The sequence below is a fragment of the Otolemur garnettii genome, unplaced genomic scaffold (assembly GCF_000181295.1).
Source record: "Otolemur garnettii isolate 467f Iridium unplaced genomic scaffold, OtoGar3 scaffold00021, whole genome shotgun sequence".
NCBI classification, from domain to species: Eukaryota; Metazoa; Chordata; class Mammalia; order Primates; family Galagidae; genus Otolemur; species Otolemur garnettii.
In genome coordinates this window covers 5,170,251-5,189,893 of record NW_003852416.1, presented here as the reverse complement: position 1 = coordinate 5,189,893, position 19,643 = coordinate 5,170,251, and the positions used below count along the sequence as shown (strand labels likewise).

Below are 19,643 nucleotides of genomic sequence, written 5' to 3'. Positions count from 1 at the left end.
GGAGGGAGGGTCTCAGTGTGTGACACACCTTTTGAGGGCAAGACACAATTGTAAGATGGACTCTACCTAACAAATGCAATCAGTGTAACCTGGTTTCTTATACCCTCAATGAATCCCCAACAATAAAAAACAAACAAACAAACAAACAAACGAACAAACAAACAAACGAACAAATAAAAAACCTTCCCCAAATGGAGGAGGAAACCCCCTTAATTCAGTAATATCACTTTTAGGAATTTGTTTTTAAAAATACTGTACAGACAAGGACTGGGAGTGGCAGCTCTTGTCTGTTATCCCATCACTTAAAAAGCTAAGGTGGGAGGATCACTTGAGGCCAGGCGGTCAAGACGAGCCTGGGCAACACAGTGAGCCCCCATCTCCAGAAAAAATATGAAAAATTAGCTGGGCATGGTAGTATATACCTGTGGTCCCAGCTATTTGCTGACCAACTCTCTTTACATTTTAAAATAAATATCTTGCAAATAAAGGTACAGGTAGCTACAATTTCCCATTTTCCCTATGCATGGTGACTTTGGGGATACCCTGTATCTTCAACTTATGATGAGTTTATTAGGATATAACCCTATTGTAAATTAAGGAGCATCCATACATGAAAGATTATCCAAAATAACTATATATTATAGAGTATAACAGTTTTAGAAGTAATTACTGCTATCATTTCATTCTATCTAATCTTCAGTATCTCTATCCCTGCCCTACCCCTACAGGGTATATATACAACAATCTAATCCTATACCTCACTTCAATTCAGTAGTATTATTTCCTAAATGATTTAACTGCAGGTAGTTGGACTTTTTAGAACCAAAAGTTAAACTCTAGTTTAAGGTAAAAAAAAAAAAAAAAAATTCTTTTTTTCTACTCTCTATTTGAAAAGGTAATCCTTGTACTGCAATTGGGAACAAAACAAGGAAAGAAAGAAAGAAATTCTTTCCTTGTCCTTCTCACCCTGTTTCTCAGTCCTCTTTCCCAGCTCTACACATACACCAACATATCTTAAGAAAAAATGAAATCAACTCAACCTCACCAACTTCGTAAAAACTTCAGAACTTCCGAGGATTAAATGTCAATAATGCTGCTCACAGAGACTCTGACAGGCGACAACAAGCAGCAGCTAACAGCCTCTCCTTCCCAAAGGAGGCATGTGGTAAGCAGTGTAAATATTGATGTAATTTTCCTTAAGTGGTTTCTTTAGTTTGAAAGTCTTTGTTCCGCCTCTTCACCTCTCCTCTCCCACCTCCTCTCACCTACCACGATGACTATCGTTTCTGCCTGGCACAAAGGTAGGCTGTGTCCGCTAGGAATAGCTCCACTCATACAAATTGAAATAACCACTTAGGACGTCTTTAAATATACACATTTGTGCAAGTTTACAAAGTCAGAAATTTTCTCTAAGCAAACAATTACTACTAACATGGGCTTTTCTTTTACTCCCTCTTTTGAATAAAACCTATGACTTCCAACAAGCTCTTTGAGACTAATATAGCGTCCTAGTATGTGTACTCTCCTAAAAAACAGTATCTCAAAAAAAACCAAAAACCCAGCTTTCTAGACTCTGCATTATCAAAGCTGTTTTCAGTCCTATCTCTTTCCTTTGCTTCTTCTGAGCCTTTGGACAGTCTAATGATCATTGTAAAATTTATAACAGTGTACTATAAATTTTAGTTTAGAAATAAATTAAGTTCTTTGGGTATTTTTTTCTAAAAGGTTATTGGAAGGACTTAGTAACTAAGGCAAAATACATAACTACAAATGACTATACTGACTTCTCTCATTTCTTAAATATACAGTAGAACCTCTGTAAGGTGACCACCCAAGGGACTGACCAACACACAGAGGCAGTCAGATAAGGAAATACTTCCACTGTACGGACACATATGTGTGGTCCACATCTGGTCTATGAAAATTAGGTCAACTTAAGGGCTCACATTGGGTGAGACCAACGTTAGGTCGCACTCAATGTGGGAAGTGATCAACTATGGAGGTTCTACTGTATATAAGACAGAGTGTGTGTGTGTGTGTGTATCTAAGCCTCCAGAAAAAAATCTGTTACCTTTTGCTGATGCTGAATTCTCTCTTCTTCAAGGAGCTGGGTAAGTTTTGCATTCTCATCTAAAGCTTTCAAAAGCTGCTGGTCAGGGACAGAGCTCTGTAGCAGAAGGTGACTTTGTCTCTTTAGCTTGTTTTGTTCAATGAACATCTGCAAAAGTTCATTACAGAAATATATATACCAATCCATCCCTCATTACCTCCTCAACTACACCTTCAGCAAAAGGAAAGCACATAGTTTTTATTAAAATGTTAATTTCTGAATTGCATTAACAGTTTTAGAAGCAGTGATTACTACAATTTCATTCCTAACTTGTATACAATCTTCAGCACCTTTACTCCTGTCACCAACAACGGGTATGTGTATATACACACATATATATAATTTAGTACTACATTTCAGTTTTAGCAATTTTATTATTGCTTAAAAATGCATTAATACCAATAGCAGTAGCTACTATTTATCAAGAACTCACCTTATGTACTCTACTAAACATTTTATATGTATTATTTTCATCTTCACATCAATCCTATGAGTTAGGTGTTTCCACTCAGAATGGGTAACATTTACTAAACATCGTGTGACAGTTATGGTAGTAATCATTTTACATTAACTTATTATCTTATCCTTAGAGTAACACTATCAAGTAGTTTTATCTCATTTTACTATAACAAACATATGTAGTTAGACCAGGATTTAACTCGTATCTGCCTCATTTACATGCCCAAGCTCTTAACTATCTGTCTAATGTCCTCTGCTACTTATTAGGCCTAATGTTGTGTTTTAAACCAGTTATTTTTCACCAATGATGGAAGGAGTTAACAGTAAAGGGGCAAAGGGGACAAAAGAGACAGTATACTAATATTTATTGTGCACTTTACTAAGCAATTTGTACACAGAGGTGCCAAAAAGGTATACAAAGGAAAAAACTGCTATATTTTAATATTCAAGTCCTGTTTGACTTCTGCAATTATAAAGCTGCTCAATGTGACTTGTATTCATCTTTTGTTACCAGTATGTATTGAGTATTACAAATTTAATACAGTGTTTTCCTTTCTTAAAAGGTGTATACATTATTTTGGCACCATCTGTATATTCTTCATCTCATCCTAGCAATGTTACAGGACTGAAAATAACATCATTTTCTAGTCACCTATTATTTCTATCTTTATCATTCTTTCCAAGTTGGCCAATGGGTGATTCTAAGCATGAAATGTTTTATGAACTCTGAAATCAGGCCCATTTTCAGTAAAGCTTCACATTTGCAGATTCTTAACAGCATTTAAAAATGTACATTGTAACTTAATTGTTAAGATCTGTACTATAAAACAACTTGCTATAACCCATGTATTAATTTGTTTAACAATCTCATTCATCACATAAACAGAAAAACTCAGCAAAGAACTCATGATAAAAATAGTTTCTATCAACTTCCACATGGAAAGACCACAGCTTTGATGATTTATACTTGCAGTCCCCAACTCCCAGGGCCATGGACTGGTACCTGCCCATGGCCTGTTAGGAACCGGGCCACATAGCAGGAAAGGAGCAGCAGGGGGCAGGTGAGTGAAGCTTCATCTGTATTTACAGCCACTCTGCATCACACCCTTCACTGCCTCAGCTCCACCTCTTGGCTGGCTGGGTCTCTTGCTGGCATCTTGGAAAGTACCACAGGGAGCCAGCATGAAAGGCCTGCACACAGCAGCTGACACAGGCTTCCCCAGCTGTCTGGCAAGTGAGGCCTTACACCAAGTGTGCTCAGAAGCCAAGAGCAGGCAGAGAGGGAGCAGACAGTGGGGGGTCAGACCAGGGGCAGGAACTCAGTGGTAAAACAAAGTAGAGCACAAGCCGGCCATTAACGCAAGGGGACTTAATTACTGTCCTGAGCTGCCTCTCTCTCAAGAAAGAGGAGTGGTTCCCTCTCCACATTAGCCCTCAGGAAAACTTGTTTAATTTTACGGAATTGTAAATTATATCACCTTTGTTATCTTTGAGAAGAAACAGCAAAGATGTGACATCAAATCTTAGGCATGGGAATACTGTGAATTTATTCTGTGAAATCCATGAACAGTGGCTTTAGAAGGGAAAAAAATCTACATAGAAATGAATTTCCTTTAAATAAAATGGTAACTTGAAAAAAGTACTCATCAGACTACCCTTTCTAAACTTTTAAGACACAGAAATAAAAAATTATACATAACTCCTTTTCTAAAAAGGTACTTCAAAATAATTCAGTTACCAAATACTAATGAATTTGTTTTTTTAGGTAGGGTAAGAACTCATTAGTTAGTTATGAAGTTGGTTTCTTACCAGACAAATAATACTACAAGTATCAGAATTTCCAAGAAATTGTGTCTTTCTGAAGAATGAGGAATAAATCTTACGTTAATATATAATTCTTTCTTTCCAAAATAACACTGAATTGTTTGGGAGGAAAAAAGAATTGATTAGATAATAGTCTCAGAGTAAACTGGGAAGAGATGTTGAACAAGGGATCTACAAATTTAAAAAGAAAAGAAAGAACTACACTAAATAACAAGAAAAATATATTTGCAAAGTACAAAAACATCTCTCATTCAAAACTTCAATGTAGTTATGAAGACAACTGACTGTTTTCTTCTTACCGAGGGGGTTTGTTTTGGGGGTTTTGTTTTTTAACTGAACTAAGAGGAGGTGGGGAGAAACTTTCAATTTTCACTTTATACATTTGACAATTGTTTCTATCTTTTTATAAGGTACATATATTCCTTTTGTAATTAAAAATATAAAGTGAACTAACTTTAAAATTCGATTCCTAAATCTCTAGACTGGAAGTTCCCAAGAGGGTGAGCTCACATTTGCTCTCTTCCCTGTTAGACTGCCAATGTCAACACAGTGCCTGGTGCAATAAAATATCTGCTGAATTCACTAAGGAACAAAATGCAAAAGAGTGGGAACCTCCTATTAAACTAAGTCGTGTCTTTCTTTTTTGAGACAGAGTCTCATTTTGTCACATTTGGTAGAGTGCTGTGGCATCACAGCTCACAGCAACCTCCGGCTCTTCAGCTTCTCTCGCCTCAGCCTCCCAGGTAGCTGGGACTACAGCTGGGATTGCCACAACACTCGGCTATCTTTTGATTGTAGTTGTCACTGTTGTTTTGCAGGCCCGGGCTGGATTCAAATCCACCAGCTCTGGTGTATGTGACTGGCACCCTCAGCTGCTGAGCTATAGGCACTGAGCCTAAGTCGTGTCTTTCAACAGTAGTTACCTAAGAATCTGTAAACCATGTAAAAAAGAAAATATACTCATCCCAACCTAGCACGATTTAGACAATTTTTTTCTTCTATAATGTAGACTGAATCTTTATTGAGCTCAGTAGCAAATATTCATGCTACCAGTAAATAAGCACCATAATCGTTCTCCCTTCACGCTTCCACCTCACGTCCTCCTTCTGTCTGAGGGTTAACATTCAAGTCACTGTTTCCAGCAACCGCTAAGGCTGAAGACCAGGTGGATGGGAGAGTAATCACTTTCTTCCTCTGACTGCAACCTTGCTGCTTCTACCCATCTTCTCTGCTATTTCACGACCTTCAAGTTTTTCTCTGAGCTGCTTTGTATTCTAACATCATTGTACAAACAACAGATGGAAAACTGGAAATGTCTTGAAATGAGACCTTGGCCTTAGGGTCAAAACCAACAAACCTTTTCAGTTTTGCAATAAAAGAATCTTCATATTATCTCACTCTTTCACTATTTATTTAGTTTCATTATTTATATTGCAGCAGCTTTTTCCAGAGGACTCTGACACACTTCAGTTCTTTTTCCTTTCTTCCAAGTAATAAGAGAATAATATTTACTCACCTTTCATTAAACTCTGTGAGTAAAAGGAATTATAATATTTCAAATCAGATCTACTTGGCCTAAACCTTTGGTAGAGTTCATTGCTAGCACAATAACATTCAAGCACAGAAAGACTCCCCCCGCAAAACCATCACCCGATTTTCAACTGGAATTTTCAATTCCCATAATGCCACACTTTGTCTTTCTTCTATGCCTTGGATACTTCTACCCAGGACTGTTTTACATTTCCTTAGCTTTCCTTCAACCCACTGTATGCACATAAATTCAAAATACCTATACAGGATAGAGATCTCACTGCAGAGCAGTTCCATTCCCCAGAGCCATGCAATACCCAACAACTGCATGTCAACAAAGTAAGCCAGAACAAGAGAAGCCCAAGCTTATCTCTAACACTGAGAGGAAAATCATTACACTGGTGAAAGGCTGAGATAACAGATGTACAACATGGCAATGTTCCACAGGCAGTGGAAGAATCAATTTGCATGATGCAAGCACAGTACAATAGCTGAAGAGAAATACTGATCTCATCATCCTGTTATCTGAGACGGCATACGGAGATCTGAAGGTGATGTGAAGCATACCGACATCCCGTACTCTAGCTGGACTTCCCACCGCAATTTCTAGGTCATAGTATAGTTCCCAGAATACTATTTGAAGATTGTACCATTTGATTCTAAAATCCACTTGGTTAGGTTTGCATCATCACCCACTTTACGGATGGTAAAAGGGAAGCCCCAAGAATCTAAGAGACCGCTCTGAGGTCATACAGCCAGTAACAGATAGGACCAAAACTTGAACGCAGGTCTTCAGACATCAAGTTCAGTGAACGCGATACTATTCTCTATCTACCTCCTTAACCAGACGATCCTCAATTCAAACAGGTAAGGGCTCTTATTCAACCTTAAAAATTTTGTTGATGTCACCTTCAAGGTCCCCTTCAAAAACAAAAATAAAAAACTAGGTCTCCATGAGATGTACCCACCTCTTGTGCAAACGACTCTGCTTTCTTCCGAAGGTCCTTCTCCAGCTCCAGGTTTACTTGCATGTCCTCATACTCTTCTACAGCTAATATGGACACTTAGGACGAGGGAAAAACGGACAATATGCCACACTAATTATCAGAAATATGGATTAAAAACAGTGTTGGAAAGATTCTTCATACAGGCACCATTATCCACTCCTTGTGGCATATAAATAGATAAAACCTTTTTGGAGGGCAACTTGGCAATGTGAATAAAACTACCCATACCCTTTAACTCGATAACTCCACCTCAAGGCACATACAAGGTCCAATAATGAAGTCTGCAAACGTCTCCCAGAAATAGTGCTACAAACCTCATTGCTGACTATCACTCTGGTCACCTCTAAAGTACTCCCCCCGGGAGAAGCTATATACTGATGCCAGCACCTAGTCCACCCTTCAGAGCAATTTTAGAACTCTTTTTCTGGTAATGCCCCCCACCCTGAACTGTTGTCAAATGGGGTCGGACAATTAAATTCATGAACTTATCCTAGAAAAAGTCCTACATACCTCACTGCTGATTCTCACTATGGTGGCCTTCTGGAAAGTGCTCCCCTTTGGAAACTATGCACTGACCCCGACTCCTAGTCTACTCTTGAAAGTACTCTGAAGATTCCCCTTGGCCATCTGGTGACCGCAGTGATATTCAGCAATGAGGTATTTAGCATTTTTTCTAGGAGGAATTCATGCATTTAATTGTGTCACAACTTTGTGTGACGACAACGCTGATGGTCACTCCAGAAAGAGTTCCAAAATTGCTTTGAAGGGTGGACTAGGCACTGACATCAGCACATAGCTTCCCAAGAGTACCAAGGATGGCCATAGTCTTATTCAGCAATGAGGTATGTAGCACTTTTTCTAGGGTGAGTTTGTGAACTTAACTGTCAGACCTTTGTATATCTAAGTGACATTCTGGGATATGTGTACCAGGAAATATGTATAACAATTTTCATAATAACATGACTTGGAATAGCAAAGAACTGGAAATGACTCAAATTTCTACCAACAGGATAGCAGATGAATGAATTTTGATATAGTCACCTATTGGAATATTACACCACACTGAAAATAATATAACACAACTATGCCCTCAGTCACGCAAAAAGTTGCAGGTTATATGCAAAATGTTTCCATTTATATCAAGTTCAAAAACACAAAGTTAAACAATGTACTGTTTAGGGATACTTAGCAAACATACTTGGCAAAACTATAAATAAAACAAAGGAAAGGATAAAAATGCAAAGGAAGGATGCAGGCACAAAGGACTGTTCATGAGTCTGTGAGGTACCACCAGGCAGAGGGAGATTTCTTTTGCTGGTATTCTCTTTGTCTTCCATATACATTATAAACATTTAACAAAAACTTAAATATATATAATATTTTCAAAGATTAGAACAAATACTGAGTAGAAATTCCATAGTTGATCACCTCCCTACACTCACCACCTCCCCAAAGTGACCTAATTTTCACAGACTGGACCTGCACCACATGCACACATCAGAATGGTGGGCCTCATTCCTTACATTGACCACCTCCCTATGTAGAGTACTCTGTTACAGTCCCTTGGGTGGCCAACTTACAGAGGTTCTACCACACACTAAAGTGTTAATAGTGCTTATCTCTGGATAATAAAGGTTGAGACTTTTTCTTTTCCTACGTGAACCTAAATTTTCCACCAAAACATAGTACCTGAATAAGAAGGAAACACACACACACACGCACACACACACACACACAGAGGCACGCAAGTTGTTTTTAAGTGTTCTCCATGTTTACAAAGAAGAGAAACGATCTTAGATTCACTAAGGCCCAAAGAATCAGAGCTTTGTATTGAAGAATTACCATAGGACAGAAACCTTTAAGACGAAGGTCCCATCAAATGAAACCAACACCAATTCTTTGCTACTTTTGTTTAATAATGATATTGACAGGACAGGGGAGTGAAGACACTATTAGAATTTAGGCGCCACACAGGTAGACAGCACACTGTCCACCTGCTTTTGGTGGGGTACCGCACTCCTGAGCTGAGTCATATCACTAAAATCTTTAGAAAGGTTCACTTAATGGCTGCTTTCATGCGCTGTTCCGCCAGGACACTTCAATCCTAACTGACTAAGGACTGGTTTGCTGTGTAATGACATAGAATTTCAAATACTGTACTCTGAAAATCTACTGCCTCCTCCGAAGAAAGACTAATAGTCTTACTCAAGCAAAGCAATAGAAGTGGTGATTTGTGGTATGAATTCTAGCTCCCTGATAGCTAAATGACTGCAAACCTATTTTAAAAAGAAATTTCATGAAGAAAACAGAGACAACTATGAATAGTTGAAGGCCTAGCAAGATAATTGACCCTCTTTTCTTTGTTCCGAACACTATAATAAAAAGCACATTTTCGCACTTTTTCATCTTAGCCCTTCTGAGTTAGATTCTGAAAGAAATTAGGTGGGTCCTTTTCATGTATTTATTTACAGAATCGCTCTCCCTAGATAGGGGGCTCTCTGAAGGCAAGAGCCATGCGATTCACCTTTGCAGAATGCTCTGTTTCTAGAACAGTGCAGCACGTCTCAAAATTCAACATCATTTTTATCTTTAAATACAGAAAGACCTAGAGAAATGTTACAAATCTAGTGTACCTCCCACATTTAACTAAAAGGTCCTTCGTTTACTCAAAAATCCTTTCAGTTGACAAACGATGAAAAAATTGAGAGCTACAACCAAGAGCAATGCGGAAGGCCCTGGGTCTGCAATATTGCCTGTGAGTGCTACAGCTTCTGAACTAGGAAAGAGAGAGACTCAGGGAAAAAGGAGAACAACAAGTATAGTTAAATCTCCTCTCTTAATTCCTTTACAGAACTACATTTTGAGAACATCACTTCTTTGTCCTAAGCTGGGAGACATAAGAAACAGCCCCCCTGAGACATGATGCTGCTTTACAGCAAGGATTATAAGGTCATGGTTGACTAAATTATGCAGAATTTTCTCTGGAAAAAGACATTAGAGACGTTTCCCACTTACCAGGAGACCAGGTCTACTCCCCCGAATCATTAGGTTTATTCCATGTGATTCATTTAAATGATCAAGAATCTCTATTGCACTGGCTGCTAGACAGCTCAGAGTCAGATTTCAGACACACGAGCAGGAAATGTGCAAGACCTCAGAGCAAGTGCACACTGTGTACATCAGTCTAACTCTACTCCCCCTTTGGCCCCTTTTTCCATATCTTCTTAATTTAAAATTTTATCATATTATGTTGCAGACTTTATGAAGATATCTGAACCTCACCTGGATTGAGCTTTACTAAGTAACCTATCAAATATATAAACACTGAGGGGATAGCCAAATCGGCCACAGTCCCAGGATACAGGTAGGACAGAAGTAGGATCTATGTTTGCAGTTTCAGAATGAATGGGTTCCTAGTTCCTCAACTGAAATCACTTTCAGATGTCACCAGACTCTTAAGTTGAGTAATAAAATAATAGGAATGAGAGAGACTTGCTGCTAGGAAAAAAAACACAGTATTAGGAAAAGGTTTTGTTTATGAGAAGCTTTAGGTGAGGCACAGGTGTAAAATGGCACAAAACAAATCACTAATGTAATTGAGAAAAAAGACCGGAAAGACATACCTCTATTGCATTTTTCTAAGACTTTTCTCTGTTCAAGAACTTCTGAATTTAAAACAGCATTTTCTTGTTTAACTTTATTTACCTAGAAATGTGAGATTTAGAGGGAAGAAAATACTCAGAATTGTAATACAGGACATATGGCAATGTGTGAAACTCAAATTGCTGTTCAAGTTTCGACATGAAAGTACAATTTAAAGCTGAAATTGGCTTTACTATGTTAAGGCTTTTATTAAAGCTCTCTTTTAAAGCTTCAAAGATAGCTACTTCACTTAGTATGCACACGCAATATAGAACTTATTTACATATTCTAATTGGCATTGTTCCCTAAACATGATAGTATTCTAGCAATGTAATGTAAATGATTCATATTCTTAATGCAAAAATCCATCTAGAGATCACGTACAAAATACACAAATGACTGAGTCAGAAATCCAATACTCAATTTGTTACTCACTTTGAATTCTATGACTTTTGGCTTAAGTAAAACACACGTGAACTTTCAAAATAAAACATATTTTGAACTTTGATGACTTTTGGCTTAAATAAAATACATATGAAAATATTCTCACAGAAGTTTAATTTCTGAAATACCTTTTGAAGTCTATCAATAGGAGAACATCACAGAGCAGTTAAAAAAAGAAAAAAGACAAAGCTATACACTTCAAGGTGGGTAAATCTAAAATTTATTGAATTTATAAAAAGGTACACTCATTTTGAGTTTGAAATCACTCAAAATAGTACCTACTGTAGTAAACATGTAAATACATGCATTGGAATGATGAGCACCAAGTTCAAAATAGTGGTTCTTTAGGAAAACTGGGCAGGGAATGAGGAGTGTGCAACTGGGGAAGGGGATACCCAGATTGTATGCCAATCACTTATATAAGGTAGGCAGCCTGGATGTACATTATTTTGTTCTTTATACCATTTTAGATATCAAAAATAGTTATAAATAAATGTAATTTCTGAATTGTCTTCTAATAACACCTGTAAGTGAAAGGACAGAAGATCATCGATGAAAAGTCACAACTGAGAAAGAGAGCACATCAGAACGTTTGCTGTCCCTCTCCCGTCACTATACTCAGGAAGCAAACTGAGGTAACAGCGCTGAAAGTGGCTCTGAATCCTCAGCACCTCCAGAGAGGCTGTGAACTGGTTCTCTTTGTATAAAGCTTACTTGGGATTTTGGTTTAAATTAATAACTTGTACACACTGCCCAACAATAAAGTCCCTTCTAGAATACCATCTCACCTTTCTTCCCATTCATTACAATGTTTTGCTACAATAGGCAACATCAGCTGGAGCTGGGAAGTTGGTGGGCACTGCTTCCCAACTTCATTGCATATGGCCTTCAAGAAAACAATATGTTTGGGAACTAACGTAATCAGCTCACCAAAGCATTCAATACCTTGGCAAACTTGTAAGCCATCTGAGGGCTATAAAGGTGCTATATGTAGCACATAAGTTGGGAGGCTCTGGGCCATAGAATATAAGACCACAGACCCAAGTTAAGTCAAGTTTGTGAAGGCAGATTCTTGAAGCCTCATGTAAATAAAAGGCAATTATGAGGTCTTGATCTTAAGACAGTTCAAAAGGGGAAAGAAAGATTCTCTAAATATGCACTTGTATGCATTCATTTATCTATCAAATATGCCTGTGTCAGAAGTACACAAAGGGACCGTCCTTCCCAAATCAGCGAGCTACCCACTGCAGAGGCAAAACACAGTCTTCCTTTTTTGCCACCAGCAGTAAAGTGTATGACCTGAAACGGTATCGACCATTCTTACCAACTGGCCTCATACAGTAAAATGTGAGGGACAACAGGGAGCACATCCATGCTATTTCAGTGTCTTATTTATTAAGGTAGGTAGTGGATACACTAACATTCATGATCTTGTTTTCTCTGCCTTTTCATATGTTTTAGGAGATTAAAATTGGTACTTGGTTCTCACGTCAGAAATTAGCTTCCAACAGCAATTTTTTAATTTAGCCAGTCAGTCCCCAAATGCTTTGAAAACACTAAAGGCCTTGCCTTTCAGGCCTATGATACATACTTCTTCAATTACTTCTACAAGTTTGCTCTTGAGATTTTCCAGTTCAATAGCTAATGTCTTCTTTTCCTCCTGAACAGATACAATTTGATCTCGAAGTTCTATATTTATAAAGAAAAAATAAAGAAGAAATAGAATAAACTTATTTTTAAAAGAAGAAATCAATCTGCTCAAAAGAATTGAAAATGCGAATCCATGTGCAGCTTATGGTCAACGTTATTTAAAAATTAGAAGGAAAATAAAGAACAAAAGGCCAATGGGAATCTCATTAGTGTGGGTGCCCCCAGGCAGCCACATCATTAGTAATTCATACATTAAATGTACCAGATCTCTGCATTCTTTCAAACCCACATTTCTAGAAACTATCTGGCATTTGGGAAGTAAAAATTTTTAAGGTTTCAGCAAAGCAAATTAAGGCATTGTACTAATTTCTTTTTCATTTCATTATGGCCATGGGCGCTTGTCACAATACAATATAAACAAACAACTGGGCAGTTAATAATTTAGAGGTTTTGATTTGAAGAAAAAGATCCTGACTTGCTGCCAATTTATAGCCTTTAAACATTATTTGAACTGACTCAAAATATAACTATTTGAAAGAAGGGTTAATTCTAGTAATTTTCTCTCCAGAGTTGTGGGTGTTTTGTTTTTTAATTTATTTCATATTTCTCATTATTGGAATTTAATAAAAAATGTGTTACTAGAATGAAAATTCTAGTAACTGGGCTAGGTGTGGTGCCTCACATCTACAATCCTAGCAATTTGGGAGGCCCAAGCCAACCTGGTCAACATAGCAAGATCCTATCTCGACCCCTCTCAAAAAAAAAAAAAAAAAAAAAAAAACCCTAAACTAAAAATAGCAGAGCACTGTGGCTCATGTCTATAGTTTCACCTATTTGGGAGGCTGAGGCAAGAGCATCACTTAAGCCCAGGGGTTTGAGGTTGCAGTGAGCTGTGATGAAGTCACTGTACTCCAGCCTAAGAGAGAAAGCAAGTCCCAATCTCAAAAAAAAAAAAAAGAAGAAGAAGAAGAAGAAGAAGAAGAAGAAGAAAGGAAAGAAGGGAGGGAGGGAAGGAGAGAGGAAAGGAGGGAAAGAGGGAAGGAGGGAAGGAATGAGCAAACGAAAGAAAGGAGGGAGGGAGAGAGGAAGGGAGAAAGGGAGGAACCAATTAGCTACTTTGAGTACAAAGGCTTCTGGAGTTAAAGTTACCTCAAATGTTTAAAAACAGACATTCAATATACTTCAATTTATATACAGGCCTACTGTTTTACCACCTAGTTTTAATAGCTTTTCATTTCTCACCTTGTCCCAAAGGCAATGAGAAACTTGCTGCGTATGTGGTTATTTGTAAGTTAAACCCAAGTTTCTATATGAACCCAACTTGAAGAAGTTCTCAAGGACTTATTTCTAAATCACCTTTTCTCCTAGCTGGCCAATGCAAAAGCAAGAACACATGAACACACTGCCAAACTTCCTCTCCGTCCCTACTCACATAAATTTTATTTTGTCTTAGGTGGAGCGATTAAAGGCAGTGCCTGTTATGTCCTTTCTTCATTATACTACTTCCAACTGAAATTTTATCTACTGAACAAATAAGCATTGCTTTTGACATATGTACTAAATTAAAATATTCCAACAGTTACTGAGCGCCAAACTGCTTTCCTACATCTTTAACATTTAGTAGTGCATTTAGTAGACTTATCATGTGATCTTGTCTTACAGTACTGCCTGCCACCAGCTCATGGCCAGAATCAGACAGGAAATTCTCAGACGGCAGAACCCACACAATTCGGGGAGAAATCTTCCCCAAAGATTCTAACATAAAACCAAACAAAAAGCGAGTGTTGCCTAATATATATTTCATCCCTTCTTTCTTTCATTTAACAAGAATATCTTTACAAACAGTCCACATTCTTAAGGTGATAGTCTATCTGGCTATTTCTATCGACATAACACCTTCAAAAGTGCTATTTTCCAATCACGAAAGTAACTCTAAATCACATGGGATTCTCAGCCAGGCTGTACCCTCGGCCAATTAAATCAGAATTTGGGGGAAGTAGGATCCAGACATCAAGGTTTTTAAAAGTTGCTGAGTGATTCTGATGTACAGTCAGGGCTGAGAAGCACTGTCCTTAAATGAAATAAAAAATATGCTCCATAATGAAACAAAGAGTTCACCTTTGATTTGCTTCTGACACTGTACGGAGACACAAGACTCGGTGGCACCATCTGTGTCTGTAGTTGAATCTTCCTCATCAATGTTTATCTCCTCAGTTATTACATCTGGTCCCATCTTGGCCATGTATAACATGCTGATTCTTTTCAATGCTTTATTTTCTTTATTTAGCTAAGACAAAATATAAAAATGGTTATTTTAACAGTAGCCAAATGAGTATCTTGGATTTTTTAAAAAGAGACAAATTAAGTAAAGTTTTGTCTTACATCATTCATCAACATTCACAGTAGGAAATAACAGCAGATTCATTAAATAAGATTTCCTTCACCCTCTTTAATATTAAATTTATTACTTTAAGTAAGACCTGATGCCTAGATTACAGCCAGTAGCAAGTAGAAATGCTAGTAAGAGATATTAAAAACATCAGTATATATTAAATGAAAGTTTTACTTATAGCCATTAATAGTCTTAATTAAGACACTTAACAATTTTAAGCAAATTTTCTGTCTGATGCTGTGCTGTCAGCATCAGTGTCTGTCTGCCTGGTACCCCTCTTTTCTGGACATTGCTGTCTTCTTCACTGTTTCACATCTTCCTATGGGAAGAGCCATAGTCCACCAGAGCACACCCATCCCTCTGGCCATAGCTCATTAGTCCCAGGGATGAGGCACATGCCCTACTTTTGTGCCTGATAAGACTCCTTCCCTAGAAATGTGTAAGCTGGAACAGAGAGATGAATTTATTTCCAGGTGTCTGAGCTGCTGGCATCCATATTTAAACTGAGGAAGAGAGGAACGTAGCCAAAGCAAAGCCAAAAATGAAGCTGATACGTAGAGAAAAGCAGAGAAAAGCAATGGAGAAAGAGTTTCCCAGACTCCAGTCCGCTTGTGGATGGCTTCTTGCTCACAGATTCTATGGGATTCTCCAGTATTCCTCTCTAACAAATTCCTACATGTGTTCTTTCCTTGGTTAAACAAGTTCAGGATGTGCTTCTGCTACTTAGATGAAGAGTACTAATAAGATACGACAGACGTTCAAGATATGCTTCTATTATCTCTTATAAAAAGAGTTCTAATCCACGGCAGAAAAAGGGAATCCTGATTTGTTGATGCATGTGTTGCTCCCTGATGGAGAAATGAGAGGAGTGAGTTGGTTTGTGGATTTACTCAAGCATTATCACCTTCTTTCACTAAGGTGTTTATGTGCATAAAAACATTAGTACGAAGCACATATGAAGACTAAGCTTGGTCCCACGTCTACAGAAGGAAAATATGGTTTTGCTTATGTTTCCTCTTCCTAAGACTAAAAAAAAAAGTTGAGCACATGAAAATATTAGTAGATTATTTTCCCTAGAATAAAAAGTAAGCTGTAGAAATGCAAACACATTTCCTTTCCTAGAGCCATTGGCCACCAAGATTCAATAACAGATATCAGAAATAAATGAACATAATTTATTAGAGCTAAATACCCTTCCCCACTGTACCTGACGCCAGAAAAAGATGCTTAATGTGGTATTACTGTGCCCTTGCACTAGCATGGATACTTTACTAAAACGTATGGATTAAACTGAAAGACGTAGACTGATCATTTAAGTTGTATGATCCAAAGTCATTAAATTTGCCTGTTTTGTACCTTGAAATGGGACACATTTGTAATCATAATTAGGGCTTCTCAGAGTTTCTCACAGGGAAAGCCCAGCCCCCTTCAATCTAGGAGATCTGACCGTCACGTCAGTAACACGTAGCCTAAATGTTTACCAAGTGGTGTGGTCTAGAGAATAAGAGGTTTCCTTGTTACTGAATCAGGAAAACTCTCTTAGAAATGGCTATCAACCCTTCCACGGGTTCTTCCTGGGAAGAAGACTGTTGAGTTCTATTCGGGAGCCCTTTACCGCCGTCTACAGCTCCAGCTCCAATATCCCTGTATTAAAGAATCAGGGATAAGAGATAAGGTCCCTAATTCCCGAGCCCCTCTTCTTGAAGATGGAAAATTGAAGTGAACACTGTGTGGGTTCCTGAAACCGTGAATGCTACAGTGTGGCCCTAGAAGCTCAAGAACCCCTCTTGTCAATTATCAAACTATTTCATCTTTCTTGAATGTTAGAAGAAAATATCAATTTAAGAAAAAAGTGAAAAACTCAAGACTTACATTATAATTCTTTTTCCTAATATGTAAACTAATGGTTCTCAACTCTGTACATCGCAAGCTCTGGAGAGCACAAATCCCAATGCTTAGGCCCTATACTGTATCAAAATCTCTAGCAGTAAGAGTTTCCCTGGTGATTCTAATTATGTCAATACTAAGACTCACAGATGTAAAGTAATGTGATGCTTTATAATACAACCCAGGTCTGCAATAAAATTCTGTCTCCACCTCTACAACCAGCCTAATCTTTCTGTGTTTCACTTTTCTCATCAGTAAAGAAAGGATAAAAATAGTCTCTATCCCATAATATGAAGATTAAATAAGACATATAAAGTATTTAATATAGTAACTGGGATATGGTAAAACTTCACTAAGTTTTACATACTAAAGAGAAGTTTGGGTCTTTATCCCTTGAAAATGACATTTGTCTATCTTTGTTCTTCTAGAATACTCAATGAAAATACTAATTTTTCCCATCTAGTGCTTATTACTTCCCAGATCATCATCACAATAATAACTGATAATCTGACAGTTAACAGGTCTGCTCTCAAAAGAGCTTAATGCCCCTACCAAATCAGGTGCCAAAGTTCACTAGCTACTGTCTGTCTGTAATATTACTATTTGATTTAACAGTTACTAGCTCCAGAAAAAAGGACACCAAAAAATTTCATAAGTCTTCTCTAAAACACCATTTTCATACTTTGCAAGAAGAAATAAAAGGTTTATATGTGTGTATTGCTTGGACATCTTTGATAATTCTGAACTTACAAATTTTGGCTAAGGAATTTCACTGCAGTTATTCCTAAGTTATAGGTGAAAGGCATGCTACTTGTTGTTTGGAACCCTCCATGCTACAACATGAAAAGAGATCTTTTATAACCCCACAGGAACAGAATCTACTACTGTACTCAAATTTAAATATAACTTTTATATTGAGCACAGTTTAATTAAAAATTAAAGGTATTTATGCAAGTTTAAGGGCTTCAGATCATATGACTTAAATAATTGGTGTGTGTATGTATATAGTTTATATATTATATATACAAATTTAATCTTTTTTTTTTTTTTTGAGACAGACTCTCAAGCTGTCAACCTAGGTAGAGTGCCATGGTGTCACAGCTCACAGCAACCTCAAACTCCTGGACTTAAGCGGTTTTCTTACCTCAGCCTTCCAAGGAGCTGGGACTACAGGTGCCCGCCACAATGCCCGGCTATATTTTGTTGTTGTGGCAGTTGTCATTGTTGTTTTAGCTGGCCCTGGCCTGGTTTGAACCCTCCAGCCAACTATACATTGTAGCAAAGTATCCACATTTTGCTTTTAAGAAAATTATGAAGTCAAACTGCATCATAAGCACTAAATTTGTCATTAATTTGATGGTGAAGATTTAGAAAAATAAGAATTACAGAAAATTTGCTGCTCAGAAAATGAAGCTTACTTTCAAAAATGACAATTTATACTTAAATCAGAATATGCTGTTATTATTGTTGATCACATATGCAAATGAAGCTTTCAAATTTTGCACTGAAAGATATGCGTAATGGTGAGGCACAGCGGCTCACACCCCATGCCTGTAACCTCAGCACTTTAGGAGGCTGAGGTGGGAGGATTGCTTGAGAGAAGGAGTTTGAGACCAGCCTGGGGAACACAGTGAGAACCCATCTCTACAAAAAAAATTTAAAAATTAGTTGGGCAAGGTCCTAGCTAGTGGAAAGGCTGAGATAGGAAGATCCACTGAGCTCAGGAGTGTGAGGTTACAATGAGCTATGATCACACCACTGCATTCTACAGTGGGCAACAGAGCAAGATCCTGCTGCAAAAAAACAATAATCTTTCATGTCCAATGAGCACATCTGCAGTGTTTGAATGAATTCTCCTTTTTTGGCTTGTTTTTTTATTCCAGGCCCCATGAGTTTATAAGACAAACTATATGTCCATTTTTTGAAAAGGCTTCTTAAAGAATAGGCAACAGACAGCATAAATTAAAGAGCCTATTGCTTAGACTAAACTGTAACAGTGGCATGAGAGATTAGGTAACACAGTGGTTCATAACCAGTGATGACTTTAATATTCTTTTGGCAGCTTTTCTATATATACACAAGCCTAGGCCACACTCTGAGAGCCAGTGGGTCTCAGGTATTTTAAAGAAGCCAACGACAGCCCATGCTAGCAATTAGGGCAAGACAAGGGTGGCTCAAGGAGGTGAAGTTACCTATTAAATAAAAGGCGACAGAGGAAAAAGTAATTTTTTTTAAAGGGGGTCACCTATTGACTAATGATTAATGCTAGTAGGGGTGTCCAACTCGCAGCTCAGAGGCCCATGCTGATTTTTGAGGACTGTTTTGCTTATCTGTGCTGTTGGGCATTGCCAAAAGCATGCATGGACCTTTTGCTTTGCTCATCAGCTATGGTGTTTGTGTTTTAAATACATGGCCCAAGATAAATCTTATTCTTCCAATTTTTGGCAAAGGGGGAAAAAAGGTTGGACGCCCCTGCTTTCAGTCCATCCTGTCATTTAAGATGAGACACTGCATCCAGAAAACAGATAGAACTAGCTTGTCCAAAGCCACATATGCTGAAAAATGACATAAATAGGAACAAAACAGGAACAGGTTGGGAGTGTGCTGCCTCCAAACCACTGCTTTCCATAAACGCTGTCAATCCTGAGAGGTTGCCAATGTCCTTACATTTTTTTTTTTTTTTACTATTGGCAACAGG

The 19,643-nt window shown here is 37.8% G+C and overlaps 1 protein-coding gene across 2 annotated transcripts in view; it reads right to left on the bottom strand.

Annotated features, from left to right (window-relative positions):
* SHTN1 (shootin 1) overlaps positions 1-19,643 on the bottom strand; it is a 105,921-nt gene that overhangs the window by 45,627 nt on the left and 40,651 nt on the right. Inside the window, exons 5-9 of one of the 2 annotated variants that reach the window (XM_012803635.2) lie at positions 14,785-14,953; positions 12,608-12,705; positions 10,554-10,635; positions 6,892-6,986; positions 2,072-2,218 (exon numbers count right to left, since the gene is read on the bottom strand). In XM_012803635.2, the coding sequence (XP_012659089.2) occupies positions 2,072-2,218; positions 6,892-6,986; positions 10,554-10,635; positions 12,608-12,705; positions 14,785-14,953 (591 nt within the window). The remainder of the gene's footprint in view (positions 1-2,071; positions 2,219-6,891; positions 6,987-10,553; positions 10,636-12,607; positions 12,706-14,784; positions 14,954-19,643) is intronic. The other variant, XM_023511610.1, reaches the window with a different exon arrangement.